Genomic DNA, 21,606 nt, shown 5'->3' with positions numbered 1-21,606 from the left:
GTGATGTAGTGCAGGGTATAGAGGAGTTAATGATGCAGTGTAGGGTATAGAGGAGTCAGTGAGGTAGTGCAGGGTATAGAGGGGTTAGTGATGTAGTGTAGTATATGGAGGGTTCAGTGATGTAGTGCAGGGCATAGAGGAGTTAGTGATGTAGTGTAGGGTATAGAGGGGTCAGTGATGTAGTGCAGGGTATAGAGGAGTTAGTGATGTAGTGTAGAGTATAGAGGGGTCAGTGATGTAGTGTAGGTTATAGAAGGGTTAGTAGTTAGTATATACAGGAGTCAGTGATGTAGTGGAGAGTCTAGAGAGGTAAGTAGTGTATCGTATAGAGGGGTCAGTAACATACAGTAGCATAGGGTATAGAGTTGTCAGTAGTATAGTGTATGAAGGGGTCAGTGATGTAGTGCAGGGTATAGAGGAGTTAGTGATGTAGTGTAGGGTATAGAGGGGTCAGTGATGTAGTGCAGGGTATAGAGGGGTCAGTAATGCAGTGTAGGGTATAGAGGGGTTAGTGAGGTAGTGCAGGGTATAGAGGGGTCAGTAATGCAGTGTAGGGTATAGAGGGGTCAGTGATGTAGTGCAGGGTATAGAGGAGTTAATGATGCAGTGTAAGGTATAGAGGGGTCAGTGATGTAGTGCAGGGTATAGAGGAGTTAGTGAGGGTATAGAGGGGTCAGTGATGTAGTGCAGGGTATAGAGGAGTTAGTGAGGTAGTGCAGGGTATAGAGGGGTCAGTAATGCAGTGTAGGGTATAGAGGGGTCAGTGATGTAGTACAGGGTATAGAGGAGTTAATGATGTAGTGTAGGGTATAGAGGGGTCAGTGATGTAGTGTAGGTTATAGAAGGGTTAGTAGTTAGTATATACAGGAGTCAGTGATGTAGTGTAGAGTCTAGAGAGGTAAGTAGTGTATCGTATAGAGGGGTCAGTAACATACAGTAGCGTAGGGTATAGAGTTGTCAGTAGTATAGTGTATGAAGGGGTCAGTGATGTAGTGCAGGGTATAGAGGAGTTAGTGATGTAGTGCAGGGTATAGAGGGGTCAGTGATGTAGTGTAGGGTATAGAGGGGTCAGTAATGCAGTGTAGGGTATAGAGGGGTTAGTGAGGTAGTGCAGGGTATAGAGGGGTCAGTAATGCAGTGTAGGGTATAGAGGGGTCAGTGATGTAGTGCAGGGTATAGAGGAGTTAATGATGCAGTGTAGGGTATAGAGGAGTTAGTGATGTAGTGTAGTGTATAGAGGGGTCAGTGATGTAGTGCAGGGTATAGAGGGGTCAGTAATGCAGTGTAGGCTATAGAGGGGTTAATGAGGTAGTGCAGGGTATAGAGGAGTTAATGATGCAGTGTAGGGTATAGAGGGGTAAGTGATGTAGTGCAGGGTATAGAGGAGTTAGTGATGTAGTGCAGTGTATAGAGGGGTCAGTGATGTAGTGCAGGGTATAGAGGGGTCAGTAATGCAGTGTAGGCTATAGAGGGGTTAATGAGGTAGTGCAGGGTATAGAGGGGTCAGTAATGCAGTGTAGGGTATAGAGGGGTCAGTGATGTAGTGCAGGGTATAGAGGAGTTAATGATGCAGTGTAGGGTATAGAGGGGTAAGTGATTTAGTGCAGGGTATAGAGGAGTTAGTGATGTAGTGCAGGGTATAGAGGGGTCAGTAATTTAGTGTAGGGTATAGAGGGGTTAGTGAGGTAGTGCAGGGTATAGAGGGGTCAGTAATGCAGTGTAGGGTATAGAGGGGTCAGTGATGTAGTGCAGGGTATAGAGGAGTTAATGATGCAGTGTAGGGTATAGAGGAGTCAGTGAGTTAGTGCAGGGTATAGAGGGGTTAGTGATGTAGTGTAGGATATGGAGGGTTCAGTGATGTAGTGCAGGGTATAGAGGAGTTAGTGAGGTAGTGCAGGGTATAGAGGGGTCAGTAATGCAGTGTAGGGTATAGAGGGGTCAGTGATGTAGTGCAGGGTATAGAGGAGTTAATGATGCAGTGTAGGGTATAGAGGAGTCAGTGAGGTAGTGCAGGGTATAGAGGGGTTAGTGATGTAGTGTAGTATATGGAGGGTTCAGTGATGTAGTGCAGGGCATAGAGGAGTTAGTGATGTAGTGTAGGGTATAGAGGGGTCAGTGATGTAGTGCAGGGTATAGAGGAGTTAGTGATGTAGTGTAGGGTATAGAGGGGTCAGTGATGTAGTGTAGGTTATAGAAGGGTTAGTAGTTAGTATATACAGGAGTCAGTGATGTAGTGGAGAGTCTAGAGAGGTAAGTAGTGTATCGTATAGAGGGATCAGTAACATACAGTAGCATAGGGTATAGAGTTGTCAGTAGTATAGTGTATGAAGGGGTCAGTGATGTAGTGCAGGGTATAGAGGAGTTAGTGATGTAGTGTAGGGTATAGAGGGGTCAGTGATGTAGTGCAGGGTATAGAGGGGTCAGTAATGCAGTGTAGGGTATAGAGGGGTTAGTGAGGTAGTGCAGGGTATAGAGGGGTCAGTAATGCAGTGTAGGGTATAGAGGGGTCAGTGATGTAGTGCAGGGTATAGAGGAGTTAATGATGCAGTGTAAGGTATAGAGGGGTCAGTGATGTAGTGCAGGGTATAGAGGAGTTAGTGAGGGTATAGAGGGGTCAGTGATGTAGTGCAGGGTATAGAGGAGTTAGTGAGGTAGTGCAGGGTATAGAGGGGTCAGTAATGCAGTGTAGGGTATAGAGGGGTCAGTGATGTAGTACAGGGTATAGAGGAGTTAATGATGTAGTGTAGGGTATAGAGGGGTCAGTGATGTAGTGTAGGTTATAGAAGGGTTAGTAGTTAGTATATACAGGAGTCAGTGATGTAGTGGAGAGTCTAGAGAGGTAAGTAGTGTATCGTATAGAGGGGTCAGTAACATACAGTAGCGTAGGGTATAGAGTTGTCAGTAGTATAGTGTATGAAGGGGTCAGTGATGTAGTGCAGGGTATAGAGGAGTTAGTGATGTAGTGCAGGGTATAGAGGGGTCAGTGATGTAGTGTAGGGTATAGAGGGGTCAGTAATGCAGTGTAGGGTATAGAGGGGTTAGTGAGGTAGTGCAGGGTATAGAGGGGTCAGTAATGCAGTGTAGGGTATAGAGGGGTCAGTGATGTAGTGCAGGGTATAGAGGAGTTAATGATGCAGTGTAGGGTATAGAGGAGTTAGTGATGTAGTGTAGTGTATAGAGGGGTCAGTGATGTAGTGCAGGGTATAGAGGGGTCAGTAATGCAGTGTAGGCTATAGAGGGGTTAATGAGGTAGTGCAGGGTATAGAGGAGTTAATGATGCAGTGTAGGGTATAGAGGGGTAAGTGATGTAGTGCAGGGTATAGAGGAGTTAGTGATGTAGTGCAGTGTATAGAGGGGTCAGTGATGTAGTGCAGGGTATAGAGGGGTCAGTAATGCAGTGTAGGCTATAGAGGGGTTAATGAGGTAGTGCAGGGTATAGAGGGGTCAGTAATGCAGTGTAGGGTATAGAGGGGTCAGTGATGTAGTGCAGGGTATAGAGGAGTTAATGATGCAGTGTAGGGTATAGAGGGGTAAGTGATTTAGTGCAGGGTATAGAGGAGTTAGTGATGTAGTGCAGGGTATAGAGGGGTCAGTAATTTAGTGTAGGGTATAGAGGGGTTAGTGAGGTAGTGCAGGGTATAGAGGGGTCAGTAATGCAGTGTAGGGTATAGAGGGTCAGTGATGTAGTGCAGGGTATAGAGGAGTTAATGATGCAGTGTAGGGTATAGAGGAGTCAGTGAGGTAGTGCAGGGTATAGAGGGGTTAGTGATGTAGTGTAGGATATGGAGGGTTCAGTGATGTAGTGCAGGGTATAGAGGAGTTAGTGAGGTAGTGCAGGGTATAGAGGGGTCAGTAATGCAGTGTAGGGTATAGAGGGGTCAGTGATGTAGTGCAGGGTATAGAGGAGTTAATGATGCAGTGTAGGGTATAGAGGAGTCAGTGAGGTAGTGCAGGGTATAGAGGGGTTAGTGATGTAGTGTAGTATATGGAGGGTTCAGTGATGTAGTGCAGGGCATAGAGGAGTTAGTGATGTAGTGTAGGGTATAGAGGGGTCAGTGATGTAGTGCAGGGTATAGAGGAGTTAGTGATGTAGTGTAGGGTATAGAGGGGTCAGTGATGTAGTGTAGGTTATAGAAGGGTTAGTAGTTAGTATATACAGGAGTCAGTGATGTAGTGGAGAGTCTAGAGAGGTAAGTAGTGTATCGTATAGAGGGGTCAGTAACATACAGTAGCATAGGGTATAGAGTTGTCAGTAGTATAGTGTATGAAGGGGTCAGTGATGTAGTGCAGGGTATAGAGGAGTTAGTGATGTAGTGTAGGGTATAGAGGGGTCAGTGATGTAGTGCAGGGTATAGAGGGGTCAGTAATGCAGTGTAGGGTATAGAGGGGTTAGTGAGGTAGTGCAGGGTATAGAGGGGTCAGTAATGCAGTGTAGGGTATAGAGGGGTCAGTGATGTAGTGCAGGGTATAGAGGAGTTAATGATGCAGTGTAAGGTATAGAGGGGTCAGTGATGTAGTGCAGGGTATAGAGGAGTTAGTGAGGGTATAGAGGGGTCAGTGATGTAGTGCAGGGTATAGAGGAGTTAGTGAGGTAGTGCAGGGTATAGAGGGGTCAGTAATGCAGTGTAGGGTATAGAGGGGTCAGTGATGTAGTACAGGGTATAGAGGAGTTAATGATGTAGTGTAGGGTATAGAGGGGTCAGTGATGTAGTGTAGGTTATAGAAGGGTTAGTAGTTAGTATATACAGGAGTCAGTGATGTAGTGGAGAGTCTAGAGAGGTAAGTAGTGTATCGTATAGAGGGGTCAGTAACATACAGTAGTGTAGGGTATAGAGTTGTCAGTAGTATAGTGTATAAAGGAGTCAGTGATGTAGTGTACGGTATAGACGGGTCAATAATGCAGTATAGGGTATAGAGGGATTAGAAGTGTAGTGTATACAGAAGTCAGTAATGTAGTTAGAGGGGACAGTAAAAACACTAATCCCAAGTACTTAGTACACCATTATTGTATTAAGATGCAATCTGTGTACAATAAAAGGTAAAAGGTCAAAGTTTCAATATGACTTGCACCCTGCCTTGTACCACATATCAATTTGCTCAATCTGAGATATGTTCTTTTTTTTTTTTAAGGGGGAGGTGGTGCCAAAGCAAATTTTCACCCTGGGCTTTACTTGGTCTAGAACCGGCCCTGGACACTGTATCATATAGTATATTGCATGCCATATTGACTTTCCTTATTGATTTGCTGACAAATTAGGCAGATAACTTTATGAGTTGTCAGAGTATTTTTCATTAATACTGCATGTTATTTCAAATCCTATATAACAATCCATTCAAATCCTTTATAGACTGCAGACTCCAGTATATGAATGACATGAAAGAGAGATACTGTCGTATAGAAGATGGAAATGCAAGGTTAGGAGAAACTGTCAGTCTGGAGAAAAGATTCATCAGTCTGTTATTGATAAATAAGTATCGGGATGAAGATCAGAGACTGCATGAAATAATAGCTTCAGGCCGGAGACATCTACAGATTATGGCAAACAGATCATCAGATGAGTATTCCCCAACGACTATACAGGCTCTGTTTGATCCTCATAAAGATGGAACTATTCCCAAGACTCTGGTGTTACAGGGACCTGCTGGGATAGGAAAGACTATGACATCTCAGAAGATCATGCTGGACTGGGCCTCTGGGAATCTGTATCAGGACAAGTTTCAGTTTGTGTTTTACATAAGTTGTAGAGAAGTCAACACCATCAATTCCGATATAAGCCTGGCTAGGTATTTATCCATCTTTTGTGGACTGAGGTGTCCAACTTATTTGCTGCCATCAATCTTCCGTCACCCTGAAGGAATACTTTTCATTTTTGATGGTTTTGATGAATTAAAATGGTCATCAGTAAATGATACAGAGGTTTGTGATGATCCATTTAAGGAGGTCTCCAAAGAAATCCTTCTGTACAGTTTGCTTAGGAAAACACTGCTCAGTGGAAGCTCACTAATCATCACCACAAGGCCGCTGTCATTGATGAAGCTGAAGCGCCTTGTTATAGATCCCCGATGTGTGGAGATTCTGGGGTTTACAGGGGATCAGCGTGAGGAATATTTCTATCATTTCTTTGAATCCAAAGAACAAGCAGACCTGACATTTGGTTCAATTAAGGACAATGATACTCTGTTTACCATGTGTCTTGTCCCTATAACTTGCTGGATTATATGTACTGTAATGAGACAGCTCCTTAAAGAGGGATTATCTATGATTGAGTGTAAGACATCCACATCCATTTACCTGTTGTACCTAAAGGGTTTAGTAAAGTATCACGGAAGGGACGCTGCCCAGTCTATAAGCACATGTATACAGAAGCTGTGTGCTTTGGCCAATGAAGGAGTTTGGGACCAGAGAATTCTTTTTGAAGAAGCAGATCTTGATAGACATGGACTCTCTGTGTCAGAGCTGGAGTCTGTCTTTTTAAATGAGAACATCTTCCACAGGGACATTGGGATCCACACCTGCTACAGTTTCATCCATCTGAGTGTGCAGGAGTTTTTTGCTGCTCTCTACTATGTCCTGGGTGAGAATGCTGTGAGCAAATTGGTCAACTTACAAAGCAGAAATGTGAAAGACTTACTGGAGGCATCAGAACATCAGCCACATCTAAACCTAACTGTACGATTCCTATTTGGCCTTTCAGGTGAGAAACAAATTCAGGAGACTCAAAGAACCATTGGTTGTCCCATTTCCTTCACAGAAAAACACATTTTGGAGGAATGGCTGAAGACCAATACATCACACTACCATAACACAATACTTTCCTGCCTGTACGAGACACAGGATGAGGACTATGTGGAGACAATGATGTCTCACTTTCTTAATGTGAATTTTAAATGTGACATCTTTGGTGACCAGGAGAACACTGATTTGCGAGCTGTAGCCTACTGCTTGGAGAGAAGTACAACAAAACATAAGGTCCTCATTGACAGATACAGAATAGGACCACATGATCGGAAAGTTCTATCGAAAGCACTCTCTGAGTGTCACACACTTCGGTATGTACCTAGCATATTACTGAGAGCAAAGTTTCATTGTGTCCTGTAGCTGTTCCTGAAGTAAATCAAAGTTAAATATTAATTTAACAAAGTAGGAGATACTATTGAAATTAGTGAATTTTGTAGATTAGGTTGTGGTGGTAACAGAATAATGATCTGGAGATATTTTAGGAGACAATTCCACTAGTTTTTAGAATAGGTATCTTGTCAAGAACCCTTCGGTCGGGATCCCAGTAGTCGAAATACAGACGCTGGGATCTCGACACTACTTGGAATGCCAACACTGGCATCCTGAATAGGGTCACAAACCCAGAGCCGGAATCCCGACCGCTGGGGGGGTTAGGTTTAGGCACCTCCCCGGAGGGTTAGGTTTAGGCTGCTAGGGGAAGGTTAGATGTAGGCCTGGTGGTTTGGTTCAGGCACCACTGGGGTTAGTTAGGGCTAGGCTGCGGGGGAGGGAGGGTTCGGTTTAGGCTATGGGAAAGGAGGTTTAGGGTTAAGGGGCCATTGGAGGAAGGTAATTATACTTTCCTTCCCCTGCCAGGATATAGACCATCAGGATGCCGCAGTTGGTATTATGACCACAGACATCCCAAATACCGGAATATACTACCCAGCCCATTAGAATAAAAGGGAAGAACTTAATGAAAGGATAATTCAACCTTAAATGTGTTTTTGGCCAATACTTCCTTCCCTGCAATTAGACATACTGTAGGGCCTGATTCATATTTTTATATAAAGCAAATTATCAAGTAACTGGGCAAAACCATGTTGCACTGCACGTGGGGCAGATGTAACATGTGCAGAGAGAGTTAGATTTAGGTGGGGTGTGTTCAAACTGAAATCTAAATTGCAGTGTAAAAATAAAGCAGCCAGTATGTGCCCTGCACTAATAATCTAATATAAAAAAATAAAATATAATCCACCAAAATCTAACTCTCTCAGCCCCGCCTACAGTGCAGCATGGTTTTGACCAGTTGTTTGTTAATCTGCTTTGTTTACAGACATGAATCAGGCCCATAGTTCCACCTAACAGCCTCAGAGAGGGAGAGGCTGCTTTATATTTAATTCTTTTCACCCCCTTCCACACCCATTCTGTTTCCGATGACGGGTGTGATATAATCATTTTGACTTGCTACCCCCGGAGTAGCGAGGGCGCACAGCCCTTTACGCAGCTAAACCTGATTACTATGGGCGCAATATGCGCCATAACGGGGATCATTTTAGAAAGGAGATTGGGCGTGATATATCATTTGAATACCACCCCTAGCATGAAAGTGTGTGTGTGCATCATATTTTATGGTACACAGTGTACACGGGATAGGTACTAAATCCCGCTGGACGGGATCCCGGCGGTCGAAATACTGATGCCGGAATCCCATCTACACATTCCCGACAGGGGTGGTGAGAGGAATGCAGCCCCTTGCGGGCTCGCTTCGCTCGCCACGCTGCGGGGACGGTGCCTCGCTACGCTCGGCACACTATTATATTCTCCCTCTATGGGTGTCATGGACACCCACGAAGGGAGAATATGTCGGGATTGTGCCGGTTGGGATTCCGGCGTCGGTATTTCGACCGCCGGGATTCCGTCCGGCAGGATGTTGACCACATCCCGTGTACACTATTACTAGATATTATTAGTTAGCCTTGCATGTGCTTTATGTTTAATAGTGTACAGTAATTACTGTTTGTCTTTCTGCATTTTCTACAGTTTCAGTTACTGCCAGTTTCCCGATAACAAGAATGGTGTGTATCAGGCTGGATCCAGTTTATCAGGGATGTTTACACACTGTCAGATGGAGGAACTAGAGTAAGTAGTTTATATTATAAATCTAAAACGGATGGTGTAATGAGAGCTGCATTAGAGCTGAGCGGATCTGGTTCTCCGAGAACTGGACCCACCTGAATTTCACGTTCCGAGCTGGGATCTGAGTCCAGCTCGGGTTTTCCCACCTGACTTGTTCCCAAAACAAGGCAAAACGTCATCCTCCCGCTTTAAGATTCTTGCAGGTTTTGGATTCTTTAAAGGTTCCCGGTGATCAGCGCAATTTCACTCCGGCTGTGCAGCTTGTAGTAGATGTGTCCATGCTGTGTCCGCCCAGAGGTGCTGTGTTGTCCATTCAGGGGTGCTACTGTGTTGTCCATCAAGAGGCTGGGGCTACTTAGGAATGCTCTCTCCATGCTGTGTCCATCCAGGGGTGCGGATGCTGTGTTGATATTCCAGTGGGGCTCTGTCAATCTAGGGATGTGACCACAGTATAAAAGAAAACTAAAAGCCACAATTAGAATTGGACTATATATATATATATATATATATAAATTTGGTGCTTCATCGCACCCTACGGGCGCTCTTCACACCGTCGCAAGGGGCTACGCCCCCTTAACCCTTGCATGCCTATCTGGGGTTCAATATTTGTATTATATGAAGTATTACCTGCATTACTTTGTTAGTGGTTAAATATTGCACAATGAAAGGGCGTGCGATGGTGAAGGAGGTGTAGCCCCTTGCGACGCCGTGAACAGCACCTACAGGGCACGATGTACAGAATGTAGCGGGTGCGGGGGGAACTGCGGATGGGGGAGGGTGTCTGTAGATGCTGCGGGTGGAGGAGGGGCCCGGATAGAGAAGGGTCGGGAGGTGCTGCAGGTGGTGGAGGGGCAGAGGAGTGGGGGCTGCAGATTTGGGAGGGGTCCAGAGGCACTGCATGTGGAGGAGGGGCAGGGGTGCCACGGGTGGGGGAGGGGCAGGTGGGGGGATGTTGCAGATGGGTGAAGGGTTCCGGAGGTGCTGTGGGATGGGTAGGGGGTCCGGAGACGCCACGGGTGGGGGAGGGGCAGGTGCGGGTGGTGCGGCAGATGGGGAAGGGGGTCCGGAGGCGCTGCAGGTGGTGGAAAAGCAGATGCTGGGGTGCCGTGGGTGGGGGAGGGGTGGGTGAGGGGGGGGCCGCGGATGGAAGAGGGTGTCTGCAGATGCTGCGGGTGGAGGGGGGGCAGGTGTGGGGGGAGACATATATGGGGGTGGATGGTGGAGGTTGTCTGGAGGTGCTGTGTGAGGTGGAGGGGCATGGGAGTGGGAGCCGCGGGTGTTGTAGGGAGTATGGAGGCACAGCGTGTGGGGGAGGGGTGGAGTGCCGCATGTGGTGGAGGGGAAGGTGCGGAGGTGTGGTGCATTGGGGAGGGGTCTGGAGGTGCTGCGGGTACTGTACCTGCCAAAAAGGTAGTTGGAGGGTATGCAGTAACAGTGCCAGGACAGGGGTGACAGGGTCAGAACAGGGGTGACGGGGCAAGGACAGAAATGACAGGGACAGGATAGGGGTGACAGGGCCAGGGTAGGGGCAGCAGGACCAGGACAGGGGTGACAGGGCCAGGATAGGGTTGACAGGGCAAGCACAGCGGTGACAGGGCCAAGATAGGGGTAACAGGGCCATGATAAGGGTGACAGGTCCAGGATAAGGGTGAAAGGGCCAGGATAAGGGTGAAAGGGCAAGGCCAGGGGTGACAGGGACATGACAGAATACAGGGCACGGGAGATATTGGTATTAGGGACAAAACAGTGGTGAAAGACAGATGTGTCTTACCGGAGTCACTGCTGCTGGCTGCTGCTGTTCCACTCAAACCTGTTGGGATCTGCTGCTGGTGGAGACTTGGCATGGCTGACTCTCTCAGGCTGGAGTCCTGCTTCCTCTGCCCGTCCGCATCCCTCCCCCCACTCCTCAGTCACACACCGCGGACCTCGCGCGGCTGCCGGGCACTGTGGTAAGGGGATACTGGGAGTGACTGGTTAGCCCCTAGGAGATGCTGCGGCTGGAGGGAGGAGGGGGTCGGAGCCTGCAAGCAGTGCGGACTTCTGCAGCGCTGACCGCCGGCTAAAGTGTGTGAAGGAGCTGGGCGCAGCTCACTGCGGGCGGCAGCGCTGCAGCTAGCGGTTGGTTTCCGGGGCTGGAGATAACAGTGGCAGTACGGAACCTGCACAGTGGCAGGTGCCCCACAAAACTGCAGCTAAGAAGCGTGGAGTGTGCCAGAAAGTGACGCTCCTCCGCACCAGAGAGACCCTGCTGAGTTTACTGATGTGGGGGGTCAAGCACACAGTGAGCCGGTGCCCGTCCGTCTGTATGGCATACCCCTTCACACACTCCCTTACCTCCCAACTGTCCCGATTTTCGCGGGACAGTCCCATTTTTGGGGGGGTCTGACCTGCTGTCCCACCCGCGGGCCGCAGTGTCCCGCTGTGGTGGTGGTGGTGGGGGGCAGTTGGGAAGCTCCTGTACTTTCTGTTCTGCTTAGCAGAGCAGTGGTGAATAGACGCTGTGTGCATGCGCACAGCGTCTATTTAGTGGAGACAGAGGGAGAGGGGGCATCAGGTGCTACGGATTAAGGGGGGGGGGTCTGGCAGCAGAGCCAATTAAGGGGGGGCCCAGGGGGTACGTACCCTGGGCCCCACAGTTTTAGGGGGCCCCCCAGCTGGAGTAGCCCTGTCCCAGCTCTGACGGTCCCCCGTCCTGCCAGCAACAGCAGCAGCATTGTGCTAGAGTCAGCACACGCTGCTGCGTGTTGGCAGGTCTGTGGTGTTGCCGGGAGGCAGCAGCCTCCCTGCTTTCTTCTGCCTGAGCGGGTGTATAGGGGGGGGGGGGGGGCGACCACCCCATCTGGATTTACCCCTAGTTGAGGGGCCAAAATCCCATTAAAAAAAATATTACAAAATCCGCCCCTGGGGGCATGCCAGCAGCTCACAAAGCGCTGGGCATGCCCCCTCACTGACGAAAATGGGGGCGTGGCTCGCAATAGCGGATCCTCCACAAATCAACGCTCCCTTTTCATTGACCACGCCCCCTTTTTGCCACGCGTGTGTCTCTCCTTCTGCCTGAAGAAAGCTGGGAGGTATGCACCCCTTTCTGCCTGAAGAAAGCTGGGAGGTATGCACCCCTGCCTGTGCCATGCCCATACCATCTGCTTCTGCTCCTAGATTTGCCCGGATCTGTGACTCATTTGACTAACTCTGCCCAGTGTTGTGACTTCTCCCAGCGTTAGCAAATGAGGCACAAAGTCACAGATCTGGGCTATTATATAGGAGATACACATACATGTAAGGTCGCAATCACATCCAATACAAATTAGCATATACTGGGGTGTCTCCCACGAAGTCCAGGACCAAGTCCAGGCAACCGTATATAGAGAAGAAATTAGAGGGGCACTCACCAGATCTAGCACTTTAGAAAATTCCATCAACGTTTTGATCCATTCCAGATCTTCCTCAGGATATACATTTCATGCAGCTAAAGACAGCATAGTACAGATGCCATAGGTGGCAGTATCTGATACTGCGGCCTATGGGCATCTGTACTATGCTGTCTTTAGCTGCATGAATTGTATATCCTGAGGAAGATCCGGAAAGGATTGAAACGTTGATGGAATTGATCTTATGCTGTTAAGTATGAATTCAATTTTCTAAAGTGCTAAATCTGGTGAGTGCCCCTCTAATTTCTTCTCTCTATACTGTATATATATATATATATATATATATCAAAAGAAATCAATCCGGCACTCCACTCCCAATGCGTACAGCAGCTGCGGTGCCCTCCCAGCCAGAGACAACAGAGTCCAGGGTTTACACAGCAACAGTAGGGGCGGCTCTCAGTCCAGACTTCATAACTAGTTAAAAGTTTTACTTTATTAGGCCAACATGTTTCGAGGAGTACTCCCCGTCCTCAGGGCCAGACAACCCACCAACTACATAAGACAGTACTTATATACAAAAGACAAGACAAACACTAATGCTAATCGTACTCACCTGCTCCACGGCGCTGCCGCCCGCCACCTCGTCCGGCCGCACGTCCGCGTCGCCATCCGATGACGTCACGGCGCGCCGCGTCGCAGGCGAGTACCCATGGCAACCGGGCGATACTCCGCTCGGTCACCTACAGGGAGGCAATGGGAACAAAAAGCAAATATTAAACATAACATACAAAGTTACATAAAGCATATTAAAAACAAGAGTGTACAAAACAATCCTGAAAGATAATACTAGACTGGATAATTGCAACACCTAACTAGGTTAATGCCTACAGTGCTAATATAAATGAGCATGATTCTAAAAAAGATCAAACCAAGATAATACATACAAGACTGATTTGTTAAAGCATGGCTGCAGTACCTGATAAAGGAATAGGGTGAATGATTAATGGGGGAGTTTTTAGAGGAAACACTGCAGGCCCAGGTTCTCATTGAGACCACCGGGTGACAGTGTACCCAATTTATAAATCCACCTGGATTCTTTTTGTAACAGTAGTCTGTCTCTATTCCCGCCCCTGATCATGCGGGGGACATGATCTATCAGGATGGCTCTAATACTGGCTACCCTATGGCCCAGAAGTACACAGTGGCGGGCAAACGGTTGCTCGCTGTCTTTATTTTCAAAAGCCTTCTTTATGGCACTTCTATGGAGAGCCATTCTCTCACGGAACTGCCTAATGGTCTTGCCAACATAGGCAAGACCGCATGGGCACGTGAGGAGATACACAACATGAGTAGTAGTGCATGTTAAACGGTGTTTAATGGGAATTTTACGACCCGTGGAGGGATGGTTGAAGGAAGTGCCTACCAAGAGTGTATTGCATGTGGCACATCCCAAGCAGCGATAACACCCAGCCTTAGCTCGCAGGAAGTGAGATTCTCTATTGCTAGCCAGCTCCGTGATGTCTAATTTAACTATACGGTCGCCTATATTCCTTCCTCTGGTGTGACTCGGCAATAACGCCGTATTCACCATGGAGGACATGGCCCCGTCAGTTTGTATAACTGGCCACATTTGTTTAGCTTTTTTTACTGTTTGTCTACTCTTGGTGGTGTATTTATTAACCCAAGGAAACACTTCTCTACTACATTGTATACGAGCTTGGCCAGACTGCAATGCCTGCTGTCTGGTCATGTCTAAGACACGTTGTTTAGAAACCTCCAAGTCCCCCATAGGGTATCCCCTTTCAGCAAATCTGTGTTTCATGATGTCTAGTGCCCTACCTGTCTCTACTGGGTCAGATGTTATTCTCCGTACCCTCAAAAATTGAGAGTATGGAAGTCCCCTCAGTAGGGGAGCTGGGTGGAAACTGTGATACTTAAGTACGGTATTCCTATCGGTTGGTTTTACATACAACGAAGTATCAAGCCTGCCATCCTTATGGGAAATGGTCACGTCCAAATAGTTAATGGCCTCTTTCTGCATAACATAGTAAACTGTACTGGATGACTGGTCATGTTATGACTATCCAGGAGGGAAATTAAGTTTTCTGTGGGACCCTGCCATAAGATGAGCAAGTCATCTATATAGCGTCTGTAGTAGAAAACCTGCATGGATACCTCAGGGTCTATGGAAAACATCTGGCCTTCTAGTTGATACATAAATGCATTCGCGTACGATGGGGCCACAGCCGACCCCATCGCACATCCTGCAAGTTGCAACCAGAATTTGCCATTGAAGACAAAATAATTTCTATTCAGAATTTTGTCCAAAAGGGACATGAAGAATCCAACCTCTGGCCCTTTATAGGTGGGGTTGTTTTCTATCAATGACCTCACTGCCTCCATACCTGCACCGTGTGGAATGCAAGTATAGAGGCTAGTGACATCTGCGCTGCATAAGGTAAGCTCCTCAGGTATAGGGCTCAAATCCTGCAGCTCAAGGAGTAAGGCCGTGGTGTCCTTAAGGTAGGACGGTATCTGTTGTACACAGGGATTAAGATACGCATCTAAAAAAATGGAGACAGGGTGGTATAAGGAACCTCTGGCCGACACAATAGGCCGGCCAGGGGGGTCTTGCAGAGATTTGTGGACCTTGGGGACCGTATAGAACAATGGTGCAATGGGGAAATCAACCGTGAGTGCTTTATAGGCTTGAACTGTAATGGTCCCCTGGTCAACGGCCACTTGCAACAGGGAATCCAGTTCCTTCTTATATTCCACGGTAGGATCTTTGGACAACCTTTTATAAACTGCAGCATTATTCAATTGCCGTTCACTTTCCTTAATGTAGTCACCCAAGTCCTGCACAACTATAGCTCCCCCTTTGTCCGCTTTCCGGATCACTATATCAGTCCTGCTGGACAAGTCATTTAGCGCCGTCATCTCCTGTCTGGACATGTTGGGATATCCTGTATAGGCTGCACCGTTGTTACCCTCTAATTCCACCATGCGTGAAAAAGTCCTGATAGATGGATTGAGGCTAGGGGGGTCAAATTGTGACCGAGGTGCAATCGCCTGAAGTTGCGCTGGAATGTTCTCAATTAGTGGTCCCGAGCTTTTGTTATTAAAAAATTCCCTTCGCCTCAGTGATCTATGCAGACGTAACATCTCCACTTTCCACTCAAGGGGGTCAGGGATGTTTGTGGGAATAAATGAAAGGCCCTTAGCCAAAACTTGATATTCTATGTCAGTAAGAGGAGTAGAAGATAAATTGAATACCGATTCTTTCATTGCCTTGGTGGCCTCTGCCCTGATGTTCCTCTGGCCCTGCCCCGACCGCCGCGTCCTCTGCCGCGTCCGCGTCCTGGAGTAGGCACACGGTTGGATCGTGTTTGTATGATCCTGGGGCCTTGCCCTAAAGGGAGCTGGGCTTCAGATGAAGGGGTCATCTCCGGAGCATACTCAGAATCACTAGCCGATGTGCTAGTTCCCTGCTGCTGTTCTCTCCGTCGGCGTGATTGATGTCGGCGGTTGGGATATTGTCGCTCCTGTCCCGGTCTAGTACTACCAAGCCAGGGATAAACCTGCCTTTGCTGGTAGTCCCGCTGAACAGTGAGAAGTTTATCCTTCTTGAAGCGTATTAACTCCTGCCGGTATTGCTCCACCGGGCTGCTAAGCTTAGTCGGCCAGTCTGTATCCGTATCAGATGAAAGGCTCAGCTTATGTTCAGCTTCAAAAGTCAAAATTTGTTCTTTAACGGTATTCAACTCCCTGGTGGACTCTTCAACAACAAGTAAAATAAGATCCATAGAACACTTGTTTAGGATCGCAACCCACCGGCGGCAAAATGCAGGATTATAGCGGCCTATTGTGGGTGAGTTGCGAACCCTGAAACCTCTTGGGATCAAATTACTCCTATAGTAATCGGACAATGTAATGCCGTGATATAAAAAGTCCACTTCTCTACGTTTTAATTTAAGCCATTTGTTATAAAGATCCTCATTGGTATTCTTTGACGGTTCATCCTCCAGGCGTCGTTCAACCAGAATGGCTTTCGCCTCAGCATCAGAAAAGCTGAGGCGCTCCCTGGCATCACGATGTATCAGGTCTATCGCTGCCTCTAGTTCAGGGTTAAATTCAGCCATGCTTATGTGCAGATACGGTAACAAATGCTAATAGCTTTTACTCACAGTCACAAAAATCCTCAGGAAGATGTACACAAATGTAGTGCTAAAAAAGCAGCCTACACGACTGCAATAGAGTCCTGGTCCTATTTGTTGAAGTAAAGATGATAGTGAGGGGTGCAGTGACAAGGACAGAAGCTGCAAACCTCTCTCCTTATGTATATCAAAAGAAATCAATCCGGCACTCCACTCCCAATGCGTACAGCAGCTGCGGTGCCCTCCCAGCCAGAGACAACAGAGTCCAGGGTTTACACAGCAACAGTAGGGGCGGCACTCAGTCCAGACTTCATAACTAGTTAAAAGTTTTACTTTATTAGGCCAACATGTTTCGAGGAGTACTCCCCGTCCTCAGGGCCAGACAACCCACCAACTACATAAAACAGTACTTATATACAAAAGACAAGACAAACACTAATGCTAATCGTACTCACCTGCTCCACGGCGCTGCCGCCCGCCACCTCGTCCGGCCGCACGTCCGCGTCGCCATCCGATGACGTCACGGCGCGCCGCGTCGCAGGCGAGTACCCATGGCAACCGGGCGATACTCCGCTCGGTCACCTACAGGGAGGCAATGGGAACAAAAAGCAAATATTAAACATAACATACAAAGTTACATAAAGCATATTAAAAACAAGAGTGTACAAAACAATCCTGAAAGATAATACTAGACTGGATAATTGCAACACCTAAATAAGAAAAAAAAGAGGTGGCACTCGGAGACTTGTATCTTAAATAAATGGTGTATTCAGTGCGGTCAATGTTTCGGGGACCACCTACCCGTCTTCAGGACAAGTGAGCATAGTGCAAACTGTATTCACTTGATTTCCCCACCCACCTTCAGTGTTTACATCCTCATTCTCACGGAGAAATAATATTCAAACAAACCACATAATTTAGATGTCAGTGGACTGCTTAAGCCATTTACCAAAGTTTCTGAACTTAACAATGACTTATGATGAATACGCTGCAGGTGACATATAAGGGAGGATGTTTCTAGGTGGTTAACGTCCTTACCCCTACTTATTATGGATTGACAAAGGCAACACATGGCTTGACACCTGTTCTCTGGATTTGTGGAGAAATAATTCCACATCGAAGAGTTGGCTTTTTTGGTATTTTGCCCAGGCATGACAATGGGCTTTTTCATTCCATGGCCAACAACTGTCTCCACTGGTGCATGTAAAATTGTTTGAACTGCGCTAGAAAAATGGGGTTTAAATGTTTTAGCAGCTCTAATTAAAACATAAATGAGATACAACAAAAAATACATACCAGAGCTCTTGTGATTATGTGAACGCACACCTAAAATAAAGAATAATATTTCGAGTATGTTTACAGCTCTTTTAGAACGATGTTAGAGAATATCCACATAAAACCGAGGGGTTCCCATTGGTAGCCTTTGATACAAGGTACTGGTTATAGCTAACTGTCCCTCACTAATGTACCTGTGCGGCGCTTAGCGGGTGCTAGCCACTTTATACTGTGAGCTTCTTCCCGGCTGGCGGCTTCCCTCAGATGACAGATCGTGCTAGACGTCTCCAGCGGGTGGCTTCTTCTCCGCAGCTGAGTGTGGCTGATAACAGACGTCTAGACCTGGGCGCTGTGCTGTCTCCAACCGGTTCCCCTGTTGCTCCCATGCGGTCAAATTCACTGGCTCCGGGATTCGTGTTTGTAATTTCTGTAATGAGCGCTAAACCAACGCATTTTGGGCAGCATGCCCTTAATCATGGATTAAAGTGGGCTCAGAGATCCTTTTTATTAGGAAACTTTAATTAAAAAACAGGAAATGAAGTCAAGATTTTTTAAAAACAGGTGGGTGCCTTATGTTCCTATCCATTGTGACAGTGTCTTTGTTGTGGTGGTCTACATAATGGTGGTCATTCCGAGTTGATCGCTCGCTGCCGTTTTTAACAGAATAGCGATCAGGCTAAAAATGGGCGATTCTGCACATGCGTATGGGCTGCACACGCTAAGTACTTTCACAAAAAACTATGCAATTTTACACATGGCCGAGCAACGCTCTGCTGATCGTTGAGTGATTGACAGGAAGTGGGTGTTTCTGGGTGGTAACTGAGCGTTTTCCGTGAGTGTGCTAAAAAACATAGGCATGTCAGGTAAAAACGCAGGCATGCCTGGGGAAACAGGGGAGTGGCTGACCAAACGCAGGGCGTGTTTGTGACATCAAACCAGGAACCAAACAGTCTGCAGTGATTGCAATCTAGGAGTAGGTCTGGAGCTACTCAGAAACTGCAGGGAACTATTTAATAGCAAAACTGCTAACCTTTCGTTAGCAATTCTGCTAAGCTAAGATACACTCCCAGAGGGCGGCAGCCTAGCGTTTGCAATGCTGCTAAAAGCAGCTAGCGAGCGATCAACTCGGAATGAGGGCCAATGTTTGGATACACTATGTGTGTCAAGTCCCTTTTTTATGTTGAGAATACTGTATGTTCTGAAAATCTCGTTTTTAATTGTCTCTTTGTTTGGCCGATATACTGATGGCCACAGGGGCATTCCAACAGATAAAATTACCCCTTCAGTGTAACTAATGATTAGTTCCTTGATTTTATATTTCTTTTTGGTTACATTTGATTGGAATTCTGTAATTGGATGTGTGGAGTTTTCTTTTGTAGTTCTGCATGCTATGCATTTAAGACAGTGGTAGCTTCCATTAGTTTCTTTCTTTTGTACATTCTCTGGTCACCAAATTCTCTGACACCAAATTTTGTCTCAGGCTCTTAGCTCTTTTGTAAATTATTTTGGGCTTTTCACTTATTATTGGTTTGAGTGTTTTTTCTAGATGTAAAAACATTCCAATGTTTTCTGAGGATTGTATCAAATACATGATGCTGACTATTGAACTGAGTGATGAAAACTGTTGATGTTTCCTTTATCCTCCCTTTGTATATATTGATTAAGGTCCTTTCTTTCCAGTAATGCTATATTTTCTATTTTCTTTTGGAGAAGTTCCTCATTCTGACCTCTCTTTGCAAAGTTCTGTTTTCATTGTAGCACTTTGTTCCAGATATGTAGCAGCTTGTGTGTTATTCCTTTTTAGTCTTCTAAATTGGCTTCCAGTGATATTTTTAATCCAATTGCTGTGATGATTGCTGGTATTGGATAACGTGTTATTTCCACTCACTGGTTTTATATGGGTACGTGTTTGTATTTAATTGTTTTCAACAAAAATTTCAAGATCCAGATAGATTATCATGTTCTTACTCCAAACTGATATGAACTCTAGTCCAAAAATGTTATTCTGTATGTGCAGTAGGAATTCGTGTAGTATTGTTTCTGGTCCATTCCATATAAATCTGAGGTTATCTATATCTTTTCCAGATTATCAGATGTTGGGAAAATTGGTTATTTTGCCAAATATGGTCTTCCTCCCACCTAGCTACGAACAGATTTGCATAGCTAGATGCAAATGAAGAACCCTTCGCCACACCTTTCTGTTGGATTATAGAATGTTCCGTTGTTCCATAAATAATTCCTGTTTAAATGTACTCTATGCAGCCCATAATAAAATTTATTTGTGAGTTGGGGATGGTGGAAGTGTGAAAGGAAAGATCTTGTTGCTTCACATCCTAAATCATGCGCTATGCAGGTACATAATGATTTTACATGGCAAAAAAAGAGTTACAACAAAAAATTTGCAAACTCACCTGGAGAAGGGGCGTCAGGGGAGGGAGGAAGAAAATAAAACTTGGTAGTAAGGCAATGGTACCGGAAGAAGAAGGAATTTTCAACCTTAGCACTAAAACACTAACACCACATCAATTGTCCCTTTTATCCAAGGGCTTGACATTTTGCCCTCAATCAAATGCTAACCAATTTGATTTACATATAGACACACATACATTTATTAGAAATGTATGCATAAAAAAATTATTTGCAAATAAATCTGAACAGATTATTAATACTGATACAATTAATGACTATACACTTAGCTCTTTCAAACCACCATCAAAATGTTTCCCGGGACACATCAAAGGACTGCATATTGAAACTTTCCAGAAATTAGTAGAAAGAGGTATCAGAACCCTCACTGGAAAAGAAAAGAAGAAGCATCATTTAACCAAGGACGAACAGCAGGCATTGAAAGATTTAAAAAATTATGATTCGCTGATATTGAAACCAGCAGACAAAGGTGGAGGTCTGGTTATAATGGACAAAGTTAAATATGAGGAAGAAACCATCAAACTGTTATCGGATACAGAAACATATGAACCTTTACAGAAAGACCCGATGGAATGTTACCAAAAGGAATTAGAAGAACTTCTGCAAGAAGGTTTACAGCTTGGCATTCTTACAAAAAAAAAATGTAAAGAAAATTATATTACTCATCCAAAAATTCAGACCTTCTATCATCTACCAAAACTGCATAAAGATGCCATAAACCCAACAGGACATCCAATACTATCCGGAATAAATTCTTGATCATCTCATCTGTCCCAGTATATAGATTTATTTCTCCAAAACTTAGTCCAAACACAAAAAAAGCTACTTAAATGACACTATGAACATTTTACAAATCTTGGACACAATGAGGGTCATTCAGAGTTGATCGCTCGCTAGCAGTTTTTAGCAGCCGTGCAAACGCTATGCTGCCTCCCACTGGGAGTGTATGTTAGCTTAGCAGAAGTGCGAACGAAAGAATTGCAAAGCGGCTACAATATTTTTTTGTGCAGTTTCAGGGTAGCTTCAGACCTACTCCTAGCTTGCGATCACTTCAGATTGTTCAGTTCCTGTTTTAACGTCACAAACACGCCCTGCGTTCGCTCTGCCACACCTGCGTTTTTCCTGGCATGCCTGCATTTTTCCGAACACTCCCTGAAAACTAGACTTTGTGTAAAAATACATTGGCCGTTGTGAAAGTAGATCACACGTGCGCACTGCACCGCATACGCATAAGTGCCGGCTTTTTTCTTAATTGCACCGCAGTGAACATTTTCAGTTAGCGTTCAACTCGGAATGACCCCCAATATCATGGAAAGACAGTTATATTCTTTGTACCAGTGATGTAAAATCATTATGTACCTGCATAGCGCATGATTTAGGATGCGAAGCAACGAGATCTTTCCTCTCATACAATTCCACCGTCCCCAACCCACAAATACATTTTATTATGGGCTGCATAGAGTACATTTTAAACAGGAATTATTTCTGGAACAACGGAACATTCAATAATCAACGGAAAGGT

The 21,606-nt window shown here is 45.9% G+C and overlaps 1 protein-coding gene across 5 annotated transcripts in view; it reads left to right on the top strand.

Annotated features, from left to right (window-relative positions):
* LOC135054806 (NACHT, LRR and PYD domains-containing protein 12-like) overlaps positions 1-21,606 on the top strand; it is a 613,159-nt gene that overhangs the window by 94,010 nt on the left and 497,543 nt on the right. For all 5 annotated transcript variants that reach the window (XM_063958163.1, XM_063958164.1, XM_063958165.1 and 2 more), the window contains 2 exons: positions 5,349-7,050; positions 8,762-8,860. In XM_063958163.1, the coding sequence (XP_063814233.1) occupies positions 5,349-7,050; positions 8,762-8,860 (1,801 nt within the window). The remainder of the gene's footprint in view (positions 1-5,348; positions 7,051-8,761; positions 8,861-21,606) is intronic.

Source organism: Pseudophryne corroboree, chromosome 3, assembly GCF_028390025.1.
Source record: "Pseudophryne corroboree isolate aPseCor3 chromosome 3, aPseCor3.hap2, whole genome shotgun sequence".
NCBI lineage: Eukaryota > Metazoa > Chordata > Amphibia > Anura > Myobatrachidae > Pseudophryne > Pseudophryne corroboree.
The sequence above is the reverse complement of the archived record's forward strand: the minus strand, read 5'-3'. Positions and strand labels throughout refer to the sequence as shown.